At 41.6% G+C, this 18,637-nt stretch overlaps 1 protein-coding gene across 1 annotated transcript in view; it reads left to right on the top strand.

Moving 5' to 3' along the window:
* Nucleotides 1-227: 227 nt before the first annotated feature.
* The window catches only part of n4bp1 (nedd4 binding protein 1), a 31,976-nt gene continuing 13,566 nt past the window's right edge, over nt 228-18,637 (top strand). The window contains exons 1-2 of the mRNA XM_078210848.1: nt 228-737; nt 2,326-3,863. Of these exons, the coding sequence (XP_078066974.1) occupies nt 417-737; nt 2,326-3,863 (1,859 nt within the window). The 5' untranslated portion in view covers nt 228-416. The remainder of the gene's footprint in view (nt 738-2,325; nt 3,864-18,637) is intronic.

Below are 18,637 nucleotides of genomic sequence, written 5' to 3'. Positions count from 1 at the left end.
GCGGGGACGCTGTCAGCGTGATGATGTCATAGCGGCGGCGCAGCGTGGTGACATCGAGGCGGCGCGAGGACGCAGTCAATTTGAGGACGTTCTCGGCGTGGTGACGTCACGACGTTTTGTGGTATTGGGATGCCCGCAGGATGAGGACGCCGGGGAGACGCACGCAGCGCGGTGACGTCACAGAGGCGCGGGGACGCTCAGCGCGGTGACGTCGTGGAGACGCACTCAGCGCGGTGACGTCATGGTCCGGGGGGTTTCTGCCTCTTCCTCCCGGAGCAGTGATGTCGGAGTTTAGAGACGGAGGCTGTTGTGAAGCGGACGGCCCGGGGAGTAGAGCAGCGCCTCACGGTCTCACCGCCATTAGCGGCCGTCGAGTGTTCTTGTAGTCGCGCCGGCTCCCGCCCATCGATCCAGTTATGGCCGGCGTGGCGGCCTCGAGCGGCCACCGACCGAAAGCGCAACCCCGTAGGCCTCTGGCTGCGTCCGCGGCCGTTGTCCCCCCGGCCGCCTGGCCAGCGCAGAGCGGCGGCCCGGGCCACATCAGCGACGAGTTCGCGGTTTGCAGCGACAAGCAGATTTATCTGGAGAGCAGCAAGGCCGCCATCCAGGAGCTTTTCAAAGTGGTCCTGGTCATCTCGTTGCCTCTGTCGATGGTTCAATACCTGACCGAGTCTCCCGGCTCCCAGCAAATCTGGGTCCAGCTGAAGGGGAAACGCGAACAAGTTAGGAAAGCCAAGGTCGGTGTTTGGGGGGGAGAGTGGACCTGGAGCAGTGGCTCTGGGCCTGGAGCACTGTCTGTACTCGCTCTGTACAAAGAGCGCAGCGGGTCCGGAACTGTCTCAATGCGATAGGTCATTTTAAAAGTAAACAGTGTCGAGAAGAAGCTTTTCCCCTTTTCTGTTGTTGTGGAGTAATTGTTGTTTCGACCAGGAAACTGGGCCTGGTGTTTCCCAGAGTTTGGGGTGCTGTCTGTTGGGGACTTTTTGTGTCAGGAATTAATTTTGGGGGTGGGGGACATTAATGACAGAATCACTCCATTTTGATTGTAGATTATTTTACAGAATATTGAGGGGGAGCTGAAGCCATGTCGCTTAAACCAATTTGCTCCAAAATTTAACCAAAAGATGTCTTGTATTTTTGTTAATAGTGTTTTTGTGGATGTCAACATCTGAACTGGGACGTTTGAGCAACAAGTTGCCTCTCTGGGTGTCATTGCCTTTTTCTCAACCAGGGGATCGTTTTAAGTTCCAGTATAGATGTATCTAATCGATTATAAAAACAGATTTTTTGTGACCTGTATAATTTTTATTGTGGGACAAATTTTGGTTGTAACATTGTACTTACTGAATTGAACTCTGAAAGAAAAGTCCCAAATCTCTAATAAGGTGATGTGAAATGTTGCTGAATGCTATTCAAGTCTACGTCAAATGTGTTGCTATGGAATTAGCATTGGATCACTAGATAGTGACAGAAAAATTCCATGGTTGCAACATTTGAAAGCCAAGATCATATCCTCATTTGGCTGCTATAAAAGAACATAGGATGTAGACTGTTGGAGGTCTTAATGTCTCTTAACCAGCCAGTTGCTGTAAATTTATTTGTTAAAGTTAAGTTAAAGTTTATTTATTAGTCACAAGTAAAGCTTACATTAACACTACAATGAAGTTACTGTGAAATTCCCCTAGTCGCCACTGTCCAGCGCCTGTTTGGGCTAGGTATCTTAAGTTGCAACACAAATCATTTTGTTAAGTTTCCATGGATTATGCTATAATGTGCCATTCTGCTCTTGACGTGAGCATTCAGTTGTACACTTTTAAAAATATGTACATCATTAAGCATAGAATGTGTGTTTACTTTGGGGATAGTTTTTGAAATTTAACACTCATTTGAGGTACAAGTGTCAAGAGCAATAAGCAATTCGATTATTAATATATTTAATTTGTCATTGAGATAGATAAGCGAATGAATATCACTTTTCAGCAAGTGAAATCATCTGAATCAGAACTCTTATGCAAGCTATAATTACATATTTGCAGAGTACATTTGGCTTGGAATATTCCATCCGATTCAATGCCCTTGTCCACAGGTGCAAAAGTGGCAAGTCATTCTGAGTTGGTCAGTTGAATCTGCAATTATCACCCCACCTATCACATACAGTTAGTTCACAAGAAGTTTTTTCCTTGTTTGATTTCTCCCTCTTCCCCCACCCCCGGCTCCCTTCCCTGAACATGAGTAAGAAAATTGTAGATTTGATAACAAAATTTAATGTGCTAATTAATTGTGTTATCGATTAATAGTTCTAATATCTCCTTTTACATTTTATAGGAATATATCAAGGGTGTTTGTAATCCAGAATTTCGCCAAATTGAGTGTTACCCAAAGGATATGCATTGCATTTTTGCAGGAGCTAAAGGCTCATTTCTCAAGTGTCTCATCCAGGATACCTGTGCTGACATTTCCATGGCAAGCGCTGGAGTGATTGCCATTACAGGAGGTACAGAGGCAGTGATTATGGCAAAAACTCGAATACAGCAGTTTGTGCAACTCTTCAAAGATAACCAAAGCTTACCAAACAAACGGGAATCTTTGATTAAGAGAAACTTCAAACATTTTGTAGAATTGCATGCTGATAAATATACAATGGATCTGCTGCTCTTGCCCAGTTCTGTAAAGGAGGAACTTTTGAATCTTGCTCAAGATGTACTTCATCATGAAGAACTTATAGATCTTACTTTGGAACCTGATGATAATTCACAAGTCATTAATAATGATGCATTTAACTCCTCCCAAGACACTGAGAATTCTGAGGCACAATCCAAAGATCCGTCCTCCATTGAAGAAGCCAGAAAACAGGCTGGAACACCCGTATCTGAACTTGCTCAACAAATGGACACAATGCTTACACAAGAAACTCAAAATTCATTTGCTGCAGAAACGGAGCAAACATGTTGCGAGGCATCTTCAGCAGGAAGAGAGAGACAGTCATGCAAAAGAAGATCATCTTCTAATGAGGACAGGCACACAAAGCGTCAGTTTTCAGGAGATGTTGATGATCTTTCAGCAGGCATCGCAACAACTAAAGTGCCTTGTAATAGCTTGGTCACTGATGATCCCAATGTATGTAACTTAGTTGAACAGCAAGATAATCAAATTGAAGAAGACTCACCAGATACTACTCCAGAAATGGAGTTCAACATGCTTGTGGATTTTTTTAGAACAATGGGTTATCCTACTGATATTATAAAAAGAGTTGTTATTGAACTGGGACAAAATGAAGAGCCTATGTTATTGCTTAAAAGAATTGTCGAGGAAAGTAAACATTTGGAAGAAGAGCAAACTGCTGGCGTAAATCAGGCAGCTGTTCCAAGTAGCTCTCATGCAAATTCAATGAATGAACCAAAGAGAAATTCATCAAGTGAGAGACCAGGAAGTTGTACTATAAGAACTGCTAAAGGTGAAGGAAGTAAACCAGTAACCAATTACTTACAAGACCAATGGAAAAATGAGACACTTCATGATGTAGTATTGGTCAGTAATGCCCAGGGCAACAAAGATGAAGTTGTAAAAGTACCTGCTACAGCCAGATTAATTAATGACACTGAGAATTTTTACCCAGTCAGGCGTTGCAGCAATGACTTAGTCACTGAGCGAAGATTGCTAAGTGAAAGTGATATTGTAGCAAGAGGCAGTTCTGAACAGCCACTGCTGCCTGTGTCTTCTAATCGACAAGTGGGTCCTTCAGTGACTGGAGTTCAACGGTTCCATGACTTACTGAAAAGCCCATACAAATTAACCCTAACAAGCAATCCAGGGGATCCAAATTTAAAACATATCATAATTGACGGAAGTAACATTGCTATGGCGTGAGTATTGTTAAATTACCTTCAAATGCGTGCATTACACAAGATGTGGTGAAATGTTGGGCAACTGATAGCTGTGGCCCAGTTATGGTGTTCTTCTTTGAATAAGCTTGAATAATACTCTGATAAAATCACTCAATCTCTACTCCAGCATTTAATCGTTTTAATGCAGTACTTATTGAATGTTACCTTGCTAGAAGGGATGTATTCGGGAGCAGACTTGAGTTCTATTTCTTCCTCTGGCCAACATGGCTCCCTTAACCAAGCACCACGAAAAGAGTTAACTGATCATTCTTCTCTGTCACTTGCGAGATCTTGTGTACGAAATGACTGAAGCAAAATGTCTAAATGCAGTGATTCATTGCATGCAAAGTGCTTTGAGTTGTTTGAAAAGTATAATGTGTTAGACAAACATAGACTTTGCTTTGAAGATTATACCACTATATACTAGGCCTATGCTGATTTGAAATGGTTTGAAAATTGAATACATTTCTGAGCCATAGTGAGCCATTTGGCATAGGCATAATTGAAATAACCATCTATGTTTGAAAAATAAATACAATTGACTTAAGTTTATTAGTTAAGATTAAATTTACTGTTTAAGTAATCTTTTATCTCATTATACTCGGTGCTATTGTCTTTGCTATTAGCTGTTATATCTTGCTGACGAATCACATTTCCAAATAACTCCGTTTCAATCATTCAATTTCTAACTTTGAACAACTGGACAAAAACCCGATCCAGCTTATTTACATGTAAAACTTATAATCTCTGTAGCAGACATGTTTGTATCATAAGCAGAACAGATAGCTACCTTCAACTTGATTAAAATGATGAGTGCTCGAACCTCAAAGAACCGAGTGATTAAATTAATATTTTCAAAGGCTGTGACTATTCACTTATACCAAGCACTCTAATATAATCCTTATAGGCCCTTAGACAAACACCTTTGGGAAAATATACAAGATTATTTTAAATGATTTTAAGTTTCCATCACACAACGTAGAAGCAATAAATAGGATTTTTTTGTAAAGAAAAGTATATTGCTGAATAAAGGTATAACTGATGAATTGAGCTTTCAGAGATGGTTTTGGGCTCAGCCTTGAAATTAACAATATACTTGGCAATTTCTGCAGTTTAAAGCAAAAGATAATTGTGTTGCTGGGCACTGGAAACTATCATGAAGTGAAAAAGTGCAGGTTTCATTTTCCCACTCTCCCTGATTGCTTTGGAGGAAATGAGAAGAGAATATGCCAAGGCTTTGGGAGCAGTCAATGATTATCTAGTAATGATTAAATTATTGATCTCTGGTCTGTAGCCATGATGTGGAGATGTTGGACTGGGGTAAGCACAGTAAGAAGTCTCAACACCAGGTTAAAGTCCAACAGGTTTATTTGCACAAGCTTTCAGAGCGTTGCTCCTTCAGGTGAATGAAGAGTTGTGTTCATAAACAGAGCATACATAGACACAAACTCAGTTTACAAGATAATGGTTGGAATGCGAGTCTTTACAGGTAATCAATTCTTTACAGATGCTGACAATGTGAGTGGAGAGAGGGTTAAGCACAGGTTAAAGAGGTGTGCCTGGGCTTGCAAAATCTCACTAATTGTCCTGGCTGGAGACAATTTACCTGTGCTTAACCCTCTCTTCACTCACATTGTCCACATCTGTAAAGACTTGATTACCTATAAAGACTCGCATTCCAACCATTATCTTGTAAATTGAGTCTGTGTCTACGTATGCCCTGTTTGTGAACACAACTATTCACTCACCTGAAGAAGGAGCAGTGCTCCGAAAGCTTGTGCTACCAAAGAAACCTGTTTGACTTTAACCTGGTGTTGTGGGACTTCTTACTGTAGCCAGGTAATCAGCTCAAAAGATAGCAAATAGATTTTAATATGGAATAATATATCCCCCACTGCATGCTTGTATAGGAAATGTTTGTTCAGTATATGGCCCAGATTTCACAGTCAGCGACAAAACAACAACACTCACCATTGACCTCAAGCAGCCCACTATTGTCATTGATTTTTGTTTTTTAACCAGCCTATACTAGCTTTCTTTAGGAAATTGTTAGATAGTCATGAATATTTTGTCCGTTGTTCATTTTTAATATTTTCTTGCTTTTCATTTCTAATTTAATTTGAATTCTTCTGCCCTGCATTAAAATGGAGTGTAAACATGCTTTGTCCTGGGATATCCTAATCAAAAGTGTGAAGTATTGATCATCATAGCAGCACCCCATATTCAAGCTAATGGTGCATGTTATTGTCTATGGAAAAGGAGCAAGAACATGTTACCCTGCAAGCCTATTTTGTCATTCAATTAGATCATGGTTGATCTGTATCTTAGCTTCATCTTACCTGCCTTCCTTCTGTAACCTTTATTATTCTCGTATAATAAAAACCTATCAATCTCAGTTTCAACATTTATAATTGACCACTTTTTTGGGGGGGGGGGGAGGAAATTTATAATACCCTTTTCGTGAAGAAATGCTTCCTGACATCCTTCCGACCTAGCTCTAATTTTAAAATTATGACCCAGGTGGACTTTCCATTCAGAGGAAATAGTCTATCTCTCTCTGTTTTACTCTATCTCTCATTGTCTCTCTCATTTGTATGTGTTTCTGTCTGCATTCGCATTGTGTGTGTCTTTCTCTCTCCCTTCATCTCCATTTCTCTCTTTCTGCATTCACACCCGTTTTGCATTCATACGTCCCTCAGGGGAAAAAAACAATATGGCTGAGTGGCGCACAAGTTGACGTCCAAAGTCAGAGATAATTATTATGGTTTGGTTAGCTCAGTTGGCTGGACAGCTGGTTCATGACACAAGGCGATGCCAACAGCATTGGTTCAATCCCCATACCGGCTGCGGTTTTTCATGAAGGTCCCACCTTCTCAACCTTGCCTTTCAGCTGAGGTGTGGTGATCCTCAGGTTAAAATCACCACCAGTCAGCTCTCCCCTTTGACAGGGGAGAGCAGCCTATGGTCACCTGGGACAATGATGACTTTACCTCTACCTGTTATGGTGATAGCTTGCTTATGTGTTCTGCTGCTGGGGGAACAGGAAGGCATTTCTGGTTTGATAAGGATCTACTTCCTAACTCAGTAACAGAATTAGCTAGTCTCCCTGGCCAACACAGATTCAGGGACTTGGTAGCTTATTTGCTGCTGGTGCTGAATTGAGTAAACAGACGCATCTGGCCTGAAAGCACCGCTGATCACCTTCCCAATTCCCACGTCAGCAAACCAACGAGGCACCTGTTACGAAAGAGATTGCTTCTGGCTTTTTAAAATAATTAAACAAGCGTGAAACAAACGCAAAATGTGCTGGGAACATGGGAATAGAAGTAGGCCATTCAGCCCCTAGAGCTTGTCCCACCATTTAATTGTATAAATGACTGATGTGTAACTCAACTTTTCCACATACTCTGCTCCATATTCCCTAATGCCCCTGTTTGATAAGAATCTCTCAATCTCTGTTTTGACCCAGCATCCCCATGTGATGGGAGAGTTCCACACTTCAATCACTTGTCTAATCTATCAGATGCTTTTACGATTTTAAGCACCTTGATGGGGACACTCCTCAACCTGTTAAGTCCCAGTTCATGGACCCTGCCCTTACAATTTAATCCTTCAAGCCTTGGAATCATTCTGGTGAATTTGCGAGAACAGAGAGCAAGGAAAATTTGCAGTATTTGTTTTGGAGACTGAGCTTGCCACCTTGTTTGCCCTGGTCGGTTTGTTGTAATTTTTTTCTGACACTGGTCATTCCTTGTAGCCATTTGTAATGTCTTTCTGTTCAATACAACTGCTAGAGCAGTTTGTAGCTATTCAACTGAGGGCAAGTCATGTGGACTTGAAAGGTTAACTCTGTTTTGCTGACAACAGGTGTTGCCAGACCTATTGAGTTTTTCCAGCGTTTTCTGTTTTTATTACGGTAGGTAGTTACTGTCTCTATTCCAGGCATTAGGTTTTAAAATACAGTTTTAGTTTTATGGAATCTATGATCAAAATTGACATGCGAGGTGTTCCGCATAACAGTGTGAAGGCTACAGGAGACCTCCGGTTCCATATGCTAAGTTTGGTCAACAGATGATTTGGCCCTACACTTCTTCCCCACTTTTAGAAAGGTTTTGTTTTAATAATAGCTGAAGTGCCTCATGAGCTTCACTTTCACATTTGCAGCTAACTTCATTCCAGAGGGTGGGTATCATAACAAAACCTGTCCTTCCACTACAGAAAAGATAAACAGATTGTCTACGTCTAGGTATATCTATTTGGTTAGTTTCCTGCTGTCGAGATGCCAAACAGATCTAACTTTTTAAAACATTTTTGGTCATCCAGTTTTTATTTGGAAATGGAACTCTTAAATTTAATCTCTCCTGCTAACATTCCTAATAATTTTAATATTTTGAGTCATTCTAGGTGAGAGATATAACATGATATGATAACACTTGTCTTGATTTCCAAGTGTCATGTATGGTATCTGTTCCGAGCTTTTTATGATGGCATATGATTGGCTTATGATGTAAACAACTGCCTGTGGTGGTTCTGGGGTCTCTAGTTTGTTAATATGCCTACTATTGTGTTTTCACATTATTTGAGGAAGTTTTGACCTAGGTTTTCAAGCAGAATTTAGGATGCTAAAACTGTAATTTATGACATACATCATGGCTTATGTTTCATAAAATTATCACCCATTAAGTCAGCTGATTAATCTGACCCATTTACACTTGGCCCAGGGACAATCAACCTCAGCTATCGAGAACCTCAAAATCTAATTTTACATCTTTGATCCTATTGTAACCATAACCTTCGGTATTTTAAATTTCAAATATTTCTTTGTAAGCAGATTTATAATATCCCAACAATGGCATCATGAAGTTTTAGAAAGAGAAAATGGGTGTGAATTTGGAAGAGCCAGTGTAAAATTATCTTCTTGAAAAGAGCTGGCACAAGCTCTTGATCCCACTCATCAGTGAATCTCAACTCCTATGATATTCCTCGCACCATCTACTTGTGACTGTTTCATTCACTCAACGTATAGTGGCTGAATTTATACTTCAATACTCAGATCAAAAATATATATTTAAGTTTCAGAAACCTGTGATAGTCTAAACCATTTAAGCCATAGCTAAAGTTGAGAATCCAAAAAAAACTGCAATCTGTAATCAGATGGGTTCTCTGAAGAGATAGTTGAAATATTTAAAGGTCAATTTGACACCTGCAAGCAAAAAAGACCCCGTGATGAAACTAATTATCTTGTCAAAGCAAATAAGGACTAAGAAGTTAATAGCAAAAAGCCACCTTTAAAATTTTCTATGTAAATGGAAATATCTGGTGCTGTTTTTGTTTTAGGTTTGTTAAATATCTCCTCTCTCACAACTTCAGCATTAAGAAGTAATGATTTATTTTCATTTGGATTTTGTTCTATGTTGCATTAAGTTTTTCTGGTAAGCTGATTAAGTCAGCATTTTAAGAACCTGACTTTGTGAAAATCAGCCAGCTTTGAGATGAGCAGGAATCTGTAATATCCTGTTTTCTTACATATTTTCCACAGCTTACAAAAACAAATTGGTATTTAATTTTTTAACAGTTTCTCGCAAACAAAATTTTTGCACTTATTCACAATCTGCATTGTATTAATTACTGGAATTCAAAACTTGATTCCTTTCTATAATTTTGCAGATCATAGAGTATCCCTGTGCAGCTGTCAATGCTTTATCTGAGAGTTGGGTTTACCGTTTTCATTTTTGGCCCAAACCAAAGGGATTCTCAATTACTTAATTAAAGATTGTACTTGAGGCTAGAATAAGATACAAGACTGCCCTTTAAACAAATGTTTTCAGTGGCCACAGTATGACTAACTTTTTTCCCCCTCCACTCTACATACTTGTGAAGAAGTGGTGTAGGCTTTCACTCTAGAGTATTAGTTTATACGTAGATGAAATATTCGCAGTAATAAAAACTGATAGTCATGTCAGTCTGAATCATAACTAGATTCTTTGTGTCACATATAATTGTGTGGCGCAGGTGCAAAGTATATTCTATTTGGTATTCTGTGGAATGAGTCAGTTAATCACCAGTTGTGTTCTGATTGGGGGATTCCCGTATTACTACATTACCATAAACACCGCTGCTTTGCAGTAACCTTTGGTGTTCTGTACTTTCCTCCCTATATCTGTGTGAACAAACTTTTGACAATTGCTTTCGTAGGTTGTAGCTTTGTGAGAAATTTTTCCAAATCCTTAATTTAGTAACACAGTTCTTACCACTACCCTCAAGAATGTAGAAATATTTTTGTTAATATCCTAGCATGAAGCTTCTGGGAAGTTAACATGTTTTGTTTTATTAGGGACAGAGAGTTCCGAATTGGAAAGATTTACAAAATGTTGCAAAAAGATTTTTCCCCATCAGACTTGTGTATTTCTTCTATGAAAGCTATGTTTTTAAAAGGCAGGTTTTGACTAAAGTAAACCCAGATAATTCTCAAGGACTATCTAATTGAATGATGTGCAGCTGCAGTTCATATCTGCCCATTAGAACAAGGAACAATGGAAAGGGAGGTTGAGATACCATTGGTCAGAGATATCGCTATCATTTCTTGACAATATAACATGCACAAGTTTTAATTGGACAGTATACCCTTATGTATGCATGATGTAACCATAACAATGATTGGATAGAGATAAATCCTATTCTTTTATTGGTATATGCTAATTACTTGCAATCGATGCTGAGACTTTAATTACCTTTGTATTTCTGAATTTTTCACTGAACGCCCTCAATGGACATTTAGGGTCCTGTAGCTGGCTATATTGTAACAGCCCCTAACACTTCCTGTGTCTGGAAAAACACATCTATATGTATGTTCATTTTATGGACAGTTTGTTAATAATGTAATCAAATTGGTGGGTATTTTGGGGATAAAAGGATTCACGGCACTTTTGGATTAATTGAAATTTTTGATACCAAAATAAGCTTTTAATAAAAAAACTCTAATTCCCAGGAATTTTTATTAATTGAATTGTTTCTGCCGCCTTTAATATCCTCATTGATCTCTTAATTTTAAGATGCTAAGCTTTCTTGAAAGCATGGAAATTTTGTCCTGAGTAGCTGAATGTTTTCATTTAAGGCCGATTCTGAAATCTTGAACATATGGGATGGACACAATTTCCCAACTTATCGCAATAACATTTAAATAGTGTTTCTATCTGTCTCTAGTAGAACCTTTGTTGTTCAAAATTGTTTGATATAAAGATAGAGGACAAATCTCACAAGCTTCATTCAGGTGAAACTTGTATTGAGTTTTTTTTTTAAATGTGTTGTTGTCAAGCAGGTACAAAGAGACAGTGTTTGTCCTCACCGTAAATAAATGTCTGTTCAGGATTTTTTAAAACTTCAAATTTGAAAGCAAACAAAGCCTTGAGATGAAGATTCACAATGGTACGACACTCTTACTATGTTCAAATCCCACCACAGCAGATGGTGGAATTTGAATTCAATTAAAAAAAATCTGGAATTGAGGATCTACCGATGATCATGAAACTGATTGTTGGAAAAACCCATCTGGTTCACTAATCGTTGGTATAAATCAGTGCTGCCAATTGAGTCACACCCTTGCTTCCTCACCCCCCAGCAATGCTGTTTTTGATCCATGCTTTCCTGCTCCCTTTATTCCTGGTTAAAGTCCAACAGGTTTATTTGGCTTTTGCTACCAAAGCTAGTGGCTTTTGCTACCAAATAAACCTGTTGGACTTCAACCTGATGTTGTAAACATCTTACTGTGTTTACCCCAGTCCAACGCTGGCATCTCCACATCATGACCCTTTATTCCTGACAGGTTTGAACAGTGAGTCATATCCAACATTCCACTTTTGCGCTACTCCACCTCAGAAGCTCCATCACAAGTGCTGCTGAATTTATTGACTGCCCCACCCCACCATTCTATTATCCAAGCCCACTCTGCAGAATTATCCAAATCTTTGATTGTTAATAATACAGCTAAAGCCCATTCCCCTTGCGTACTACTACAAAATAACAGATCTGTAATTCCAACTACTTTACTTTGCATACTCGCTTGCTGTGTATTCTTAACATTGACACTAATAAGGCATAAAATGATAACTTAAAATAATGTAACTGAATAACTAAAATAAAATAAGCCAATCTCTCATTGGCTTACAGATAAGAAGTTAGGACCAAATACAATATTCAAGACCCAGGAGGGTTAGAAGGTGAAGGAAAATGTAGTGTGGAGGGGGACGGGGAGAGCTAATTGAATTGGCCATGAGTGGCCGGGGGCGGGGGGGGGGGGGGGGTGCGGTTGGGGTTGGGTTGAGGCATTGTTCTGCTGCATATTGCCTCAGGGCTGAGAGTGAGTGCTGGGATTGCTCAAGGTAGGGGTTTGCTGTATGAGATGCTGAATAGATGTAGGGGTTTGCTGTGTTAAAATGCTGAATTGGGGCCAGGATTGTTCGACAGAGGTTGCTCAACAGCGATTTGCTGTTTAAGATGCTGAATTGTTGAGGATTGTAAGATTCCAATTTACAAAGGATTGATTGGTAGGAACATTTTTTTCATTTGTTCGTAGGATGTGGGAGATGATGGCCTAGTGGTATTATCACTAGACTATTAATCCAGGAACTCAGCTAATGTTTTAGGGACCTGGGTTCAAATCCCACGATGTTTAGATGCCGGCATTGGACTGGGGTAAACACAGTAAGAGTTTGAACAACACCAGGTTAAAGTCCAACAGGTATATTTGGTAGCAAATGCCATTAGCTTTCGGAGCGCTGCTCCTTCATCGGATGGAGTGGATATCTGCTCTCAAACAGGGCACAGAGACACAAAATCAAGTTATAGAACACTGATTAGAATGCGAATCTTTACAGCCAACCAGGTCTTAAAGATACAGACAATGTGAGTGGCGGGAGCATTAAGCACAGGTTAAAGAGATGTGTATTGTCTCCAGACAGGACAGCCAGTGAGATTCTGCAAGTCCAGGAGGCAAGCTGTGGGTGTTACTGATAGTGTGACATAAATCCAAGATCCCGGTTTAGGCCGTCCTCATGTGTGCGGAACTTGGCTATCAGTTTCTGCTCAGCGACTCTGCGCTGTCGTGTGTCATGAAGGCCTCCTTGGAGAACGCTTACCCGAAGATCAGAGGCTGAATGCCCGTGACCGCTGAAGTGCTCCCCCACAGGAAGAGAACAGTCTTGCCTGATGATTGTCGAGCGGTGTTCATTCATCATAGAACACTATTTACCATTTATGTAGACGATCTGGAGGAGGGGACTGAGTGTAGGGTAACAAAGATTGTAGACGACACAAAGATAAGTGGAAAAGTGAATCGTGTGGAGGGCGTAGAAGGTCTGCAGAGAGATTTGGACAGGCTGAGTGAGTGGGCGAGGATCTGGCAGATGGAGTATAACGTTGACAAATGCGAGGTTATTCACTTTGGATGAAATAATAGCAAATTGGATTATTATCTAAATGGAAAAAAATTACAACATGCTACTGTGCAAAGGGACCTGGGGGTCCTTGTGCATGAGACGCAAAAACCCAGTCTGCAGGTGCAACAGGTGATCAAGAAGGCAAATGGGATGTTGGCCTATATCGCAAGGGGGATAGAACATAAAAGCAGAGATGTCTTGCTGCATCTGTACAGGGCATTGGTGAGGCCGCAGCTGGCATACTGTGTGCAGTATTGGTCCCCTTATTTGCGGAAGAATATATTGGCCTTGGTGGGAGTGCAGAGAAGGTTCACCAGGTTGATACCAGAGATGAGGGGTGTTGATTATGAGGAGAGACTGAGCAGATTGGGTTTGTACTCGTTGGAATTTAGAAGGCTGAGGGGGGATCTTATAGAGACCTATAAGATAATGAAGGGGCTGGATAGGGTAGAGGTGGAGAGATTCTTTCCACTTAGAAAGGAAGCTAGAACTAGAGGGCACAGCCTCAAAATAAAGGGGGGTCAGTTTAGGACAGAGTTGAGGAGGAACTTCTTCTCTCCGAGGGTGGTGAATCTCTGGAATTCTCTGCCCACTGAAGTGGTGGAGGCTACCTTGTTGAATATATTTAAATCACGGATAGATGGATTCCTGATCGGTAAGGGAATTAGGGGTTATAGGGATCAGGCGGGTAAGTGGAACTGATCCACTTCAGGTCAACCATGATCTTATTGAATGGCGGGGCAGGCTCGAGGGGCTAGATGGCCTACTCCTGCTCCTATTTCTTATGTTATGTTCTTAACACCGTCTACCAGGTACATGGTACCTACTCTTGCAACTCGGCCAACGTTGTCTCCTGATAGGCTGCAGGAAAGGATGTCCCGAGGCATGGTACATTGGGGAAACCATGCAGACGCTATGACAACGGATGAATGAACACCGCTCGACAATCACCAGGCAAGACTGTTCTCTTCCTGTGGGGGAGCACTTCAGCGGTCACGGGCATTCGGCCTCTGATCTTCGGGTAAGCGTTCTCCAAGGAGGCCTTCATGACACACAACAGCGCAGAGTCGCTGAGCAGAAATTGATAGCCAAGTTCCGCACACATGAGGACGGCCTAAACCGGGATCTTGAATTTATGTCACACTATCAGTAACCCCCACAGCTTGCCTCCTGGACTTGCAGAATCTCACTGGCTGTCCTGTCTGGAGACAATACACATCTCTTTAACCTGTGCTTAGTGCTCCCTCCACTCACATTGTCTGAATCTTTAAGACCTGGTTGGCTGTAGAGATTTGCATTCTAATCAGTGTTCTATAACTTGATTTTGTGTCTCTGTATGCCCTGTTTGAGAGCAGATATCCACTCCACCTGACGAAGGAGCAGCGCTCCGAAAGCTAATGGCATTTGCTACCAAATAAACCTGGTGGACTTTAACCTGGTGTTGTTAAAACTCTTACTGTGTTCAAATCCCACCACAGCAGATGGTGGAATTTGAATTCAATAAAAAAACATCTGGAATTGAGGATCTACCGATGATCACGAAACCGATTGTTGGAAAAACCCATCTGGTTCACTAATGCTCTTTAGGGAAGGAAATCTGCCGTCCTTATCCGGTCTGGCCTACACGTGACTCCAGAGCCACAGCAATGCAGTTGACTCTCAACTGCCTTCCAAGGGCAACTAGAGATGGGCAACAAATGCTGGCCAGCCAGCTACGCCCATGTCCCATGAATGAATAAAAAAAATTGTAAATATCATTGACATTTCAGCATTTATTGTCCATCCTAAATTGCTTTTGAGAAAGTGATGGTGAGCCACAAAATGTCATCATAGAGGGTTGGGGGTCAGTTTGGTTGTTGTGAGACAGGAGGAGGTTGTGTGTTATTGGAAAGGCGTGTGAAGGTTGTGGAATAGTTCATTTATGTGGACGTCTGATTTTGGTAAAAATGAGTAAAGCAGGATCTTTATAGTCTCATCAGCAATGTTAACAATTAATTGCCTGAAATATTGGCTAAATTGACATTTGTTTTAAAGTGGATATAGACTTTGTTGAAGATTATGCAGTTAAGGATGGTGACTGTGGAACTGGCCTCTCTCTCCATGCTTTTGAGTAAACATGTTGCTATCACTAAACAGCTAACTTTTATGTGAAACCCAGGTTAATTTTTGGTGAATGTTGGGCTGCAACAGTTCAAGAAGCAGCTTATCACCACCCTCGCTGGGATAGTTTGGGGAGTGCTGGCCTTGCCAACAAGGCTCACATCCCAAAAACAAATATAAAAAATTACAATTTGTTAATGATGGTTCCAGATAATGTGTATGTTCCCCAGACCAATTTCTATTCTTTGTGTATATTTACTTGCTTGTCTTTTCTTTCAAAACAATGGAAATTTGAGGAACAAGCAGTAGATGATGTTGAAACTAACCTTTTAAAAGCTGAATAAGCATTGCAATGTTTAGGTGTGTCCATAGGAACATTTCATGGACCATATGGAAAGTTGAAATTGCCTACTATAAGTTCATTTTTACAGCAACAAAGAGACTTTCCAATGTTCAGCTTATGGGGAATTGCAAGGTAAAAAAATCTCACTCACCAGAAAAGGGGAGAAGAAGAATACAATCATATTGAGGTTGGAATCACCAGTTCTGCCAAAGGGTCACCAACCCAAAATGTTAACTCTGTTTCTCCCTGCACAGATCTGCCAAACTGCTGAATATTTCCAACATTCGCTATTTTGTGTCTGTTCCTGTGGATTTTCCAGTCTCTCCTTTGTAATTACAGTTTCCCATCCCTGACATCATCTGTTTTAATGTCCTTATGTGCAGGTTAGGTTGATTGGCCAGGTATAGAGTCCTGGGATGCGTAGGTTAGAGGGATTAGCGGGTAAATATGTGGGGGTAGGGCCTGGGTGGGATTGTGGTCGGTGCAGACTCGATGGGCCGAATGGCCTCCTTCTGCACTGTAGGGTTTCTATGATAATGGGACACTAAAACTTCACAAGTGCATTCTGAAGCAATCAGTGTGTAAATTCGTTAATACTACTTTGCTCTTTTACTGTTGGCCTATTTTAGTAAAATCTAAAATTCTGTTGATGTTTTTAATGGTTTTATTTACCATTGTCCTCGAGCCATGGGTGGCTGTGTTCATTTAGTCCCAAGTGTATTTTCTTTGAGGGGATAGTTGTATTCCTTGTTTTATCTCCCAAAAAGTATCATCTCATACTTAGCCACATTAGTTAGACTTACCATTTGACTAACCATGTCTGCCTTTTACTGCCCTCTTCTCTTTTGACAAGCCTTTTGTCATCTAAATGCAAGATTGTGTTTCTTTATTCCCAAAGTTATACCAAGAATAAAAGTGGGCCCAGCACAACTTCCTTGCGTACACCGCTTTCACACTGCCTCCTTTCCAAGTAAAGCCTATTTACCGTAAGATTTTACTGTGCATCAACTAACTTACTATCCATGCTCATTTAGCTCATTGTTCCACTGGAGCAAGCTGAGAGGGAGTGATTGGAGGCAGGAGTGCTGGTGAGACATTGATTGAATTATTTATTTATTTAATTAGTCAGCTAGTGTGTGTGTTTTTTTTTGGCCTTTACTTTTGCAGTAGTATTTTAAGTTTAAAGTGAAAACTGGAAGTGGGCTGCTAAGGAGTCTGGGAAGGGATTTTTAAGCGCGCGAAGTATAAAAGGTAGGCTGCAGTATACAACGGGCAGCGTCGGGAGTGGGCAGTGGAGTGTGTGGGAAGCAGAGTGTGAGCTATAAGGCTTTGGCTTACAGGGCTTAGGCGGAAAGGGTGATCAGGGGTGAGTTTAATTCATTTTTGCTGTTTCTACCTGGCACTGGCAGGGTATCTAGAGGGGATGGGTGTACAGGCAGTGCTATGTTCCTCTTGCACTATGTTTGAGGTGAGGGACGACGACAGTGTCCCTGCTGATTACATCTGTGGGAAGTGCACCCGTCTGCAGCTCCTCCAAAACCGTGTTAGGGAACTGGAGCTGGAGTTGGATGAACTTAGGATCATTAGGGACGCAGAGGTGGCCATAGACAGAAGCTTTAGGGATACAGTTACTCCGAGGAATGAAAATAGATGGGTGACGGTGAGAGGGGCTGGGAGGAAGCAGTCCGTGCAGGGATCCCCTGTGGTCGTTTCCCTTAGGAACAAGTATTCCGCTTTGGATACGGTTGAGGGGGATGACATACCAGTGGTGAGCCGCAGTGAGAGGATCTCCAGCACTGTGTCCGTCTCTGTGGCTCGGGAGGGTAAGGGGCAGAGCGGGAGGGAAATAGTTATTGGGGACTCGTTAGTTAGAGGGATAGATAGGAAGTTCTGTGGCAGCAAAAGAGACTCATGGATGGTATGTTGCCTACCGGATGCCAAGGTCCGTGACGTCTCGGACCGTGTTTTCCGGATTCTGAAGGGGGAGGGGAAACAGTCACAAGTCGTGGTACATATTGGTACCAACGACATGGGTAAGAGAAGGGACGGGGATTTAAAGCAGGAATTTCTGGAGCTGGGCTGGAAGCTGAGAGCCAAGACAAAACATGTGGTCATCTCTGGTACGTTGCCGGTGCCACATGATAGCGAGTTGAGGAACAGGGAGAGAGTGCAGTTAAACATGTGGTTGCAGGGATGGTGTAGGAGGGAGGGTTTCAGATACGTGGATAATTGGAACACATTCTGGGGAAGGTGGGACCTGTACAAACAGGACGGGGTGCACCTGAACCAGAGGGGCACCAATATCCTAGGAGGGAAATTTGATACGGCTCTTCAGGGGGGTTTCGACTAATTTGTCTGGGGAGTGGGAAAAGGAGTTGTAGTCTGGAAGTCAGTGAGGGTGGTGAGGTATTGGGGAAGGTATCAGGGTCAAGGGTGGGTACTGGTAGACAGGAAGGTGGGTTGAAGTGTGTCTACTTCAATGCAAGGAGCATCCGGAACAAGGTAGATGAACTTGGGGCGTGGATTGGTACTTGGGACTACGATGTTGTGGCCATTACGGAGACGTGGGTAGAACAAGGACAGGAATGGTTGTTGGACGTTCCGGGGTATAGATGTTTCACTAAGTGTAGGGAAGCTGGTAAAAGAGGTGGAGGAGTGGCATTGTTAATCAAGGATAGTTTAACGGCTGCGGAAAGGCACTTCGAGGGGGATCTGCACACTGAGGTAATATGGGCTGAGGTTAGAAATAGGAAAGGAGCGGTCACGTTGTTAGGAGTTTACTATGGGCCCCCAAATAGTAATAGAGATGTGGAGGAAGAAATTGCTAAGCAGATTATGGATATGTGTGGGGGTCACAGGGTAGTTGTCATGGGGGA

Source organism: Mustelus asterias, chromosome 4 (genome assembly GCF_964213995.1).
Source record: "Mustelus asterias chromosome 4, sMusAst1.hap1.1, whole genome shotgun sequence".
Classification (NCBI taxonomy): domain Eukaryota; kingdom Metazoa; phylum Chordata; class Chondrichthyes; order Carcharhiniformes; family Triakidae; genus Mustelus; species Mustelus asterias.
Note: the sequence above shows the minus strand (reverse complement) of the source record. Positions and strands in the feature narration are given on the sequence as shown.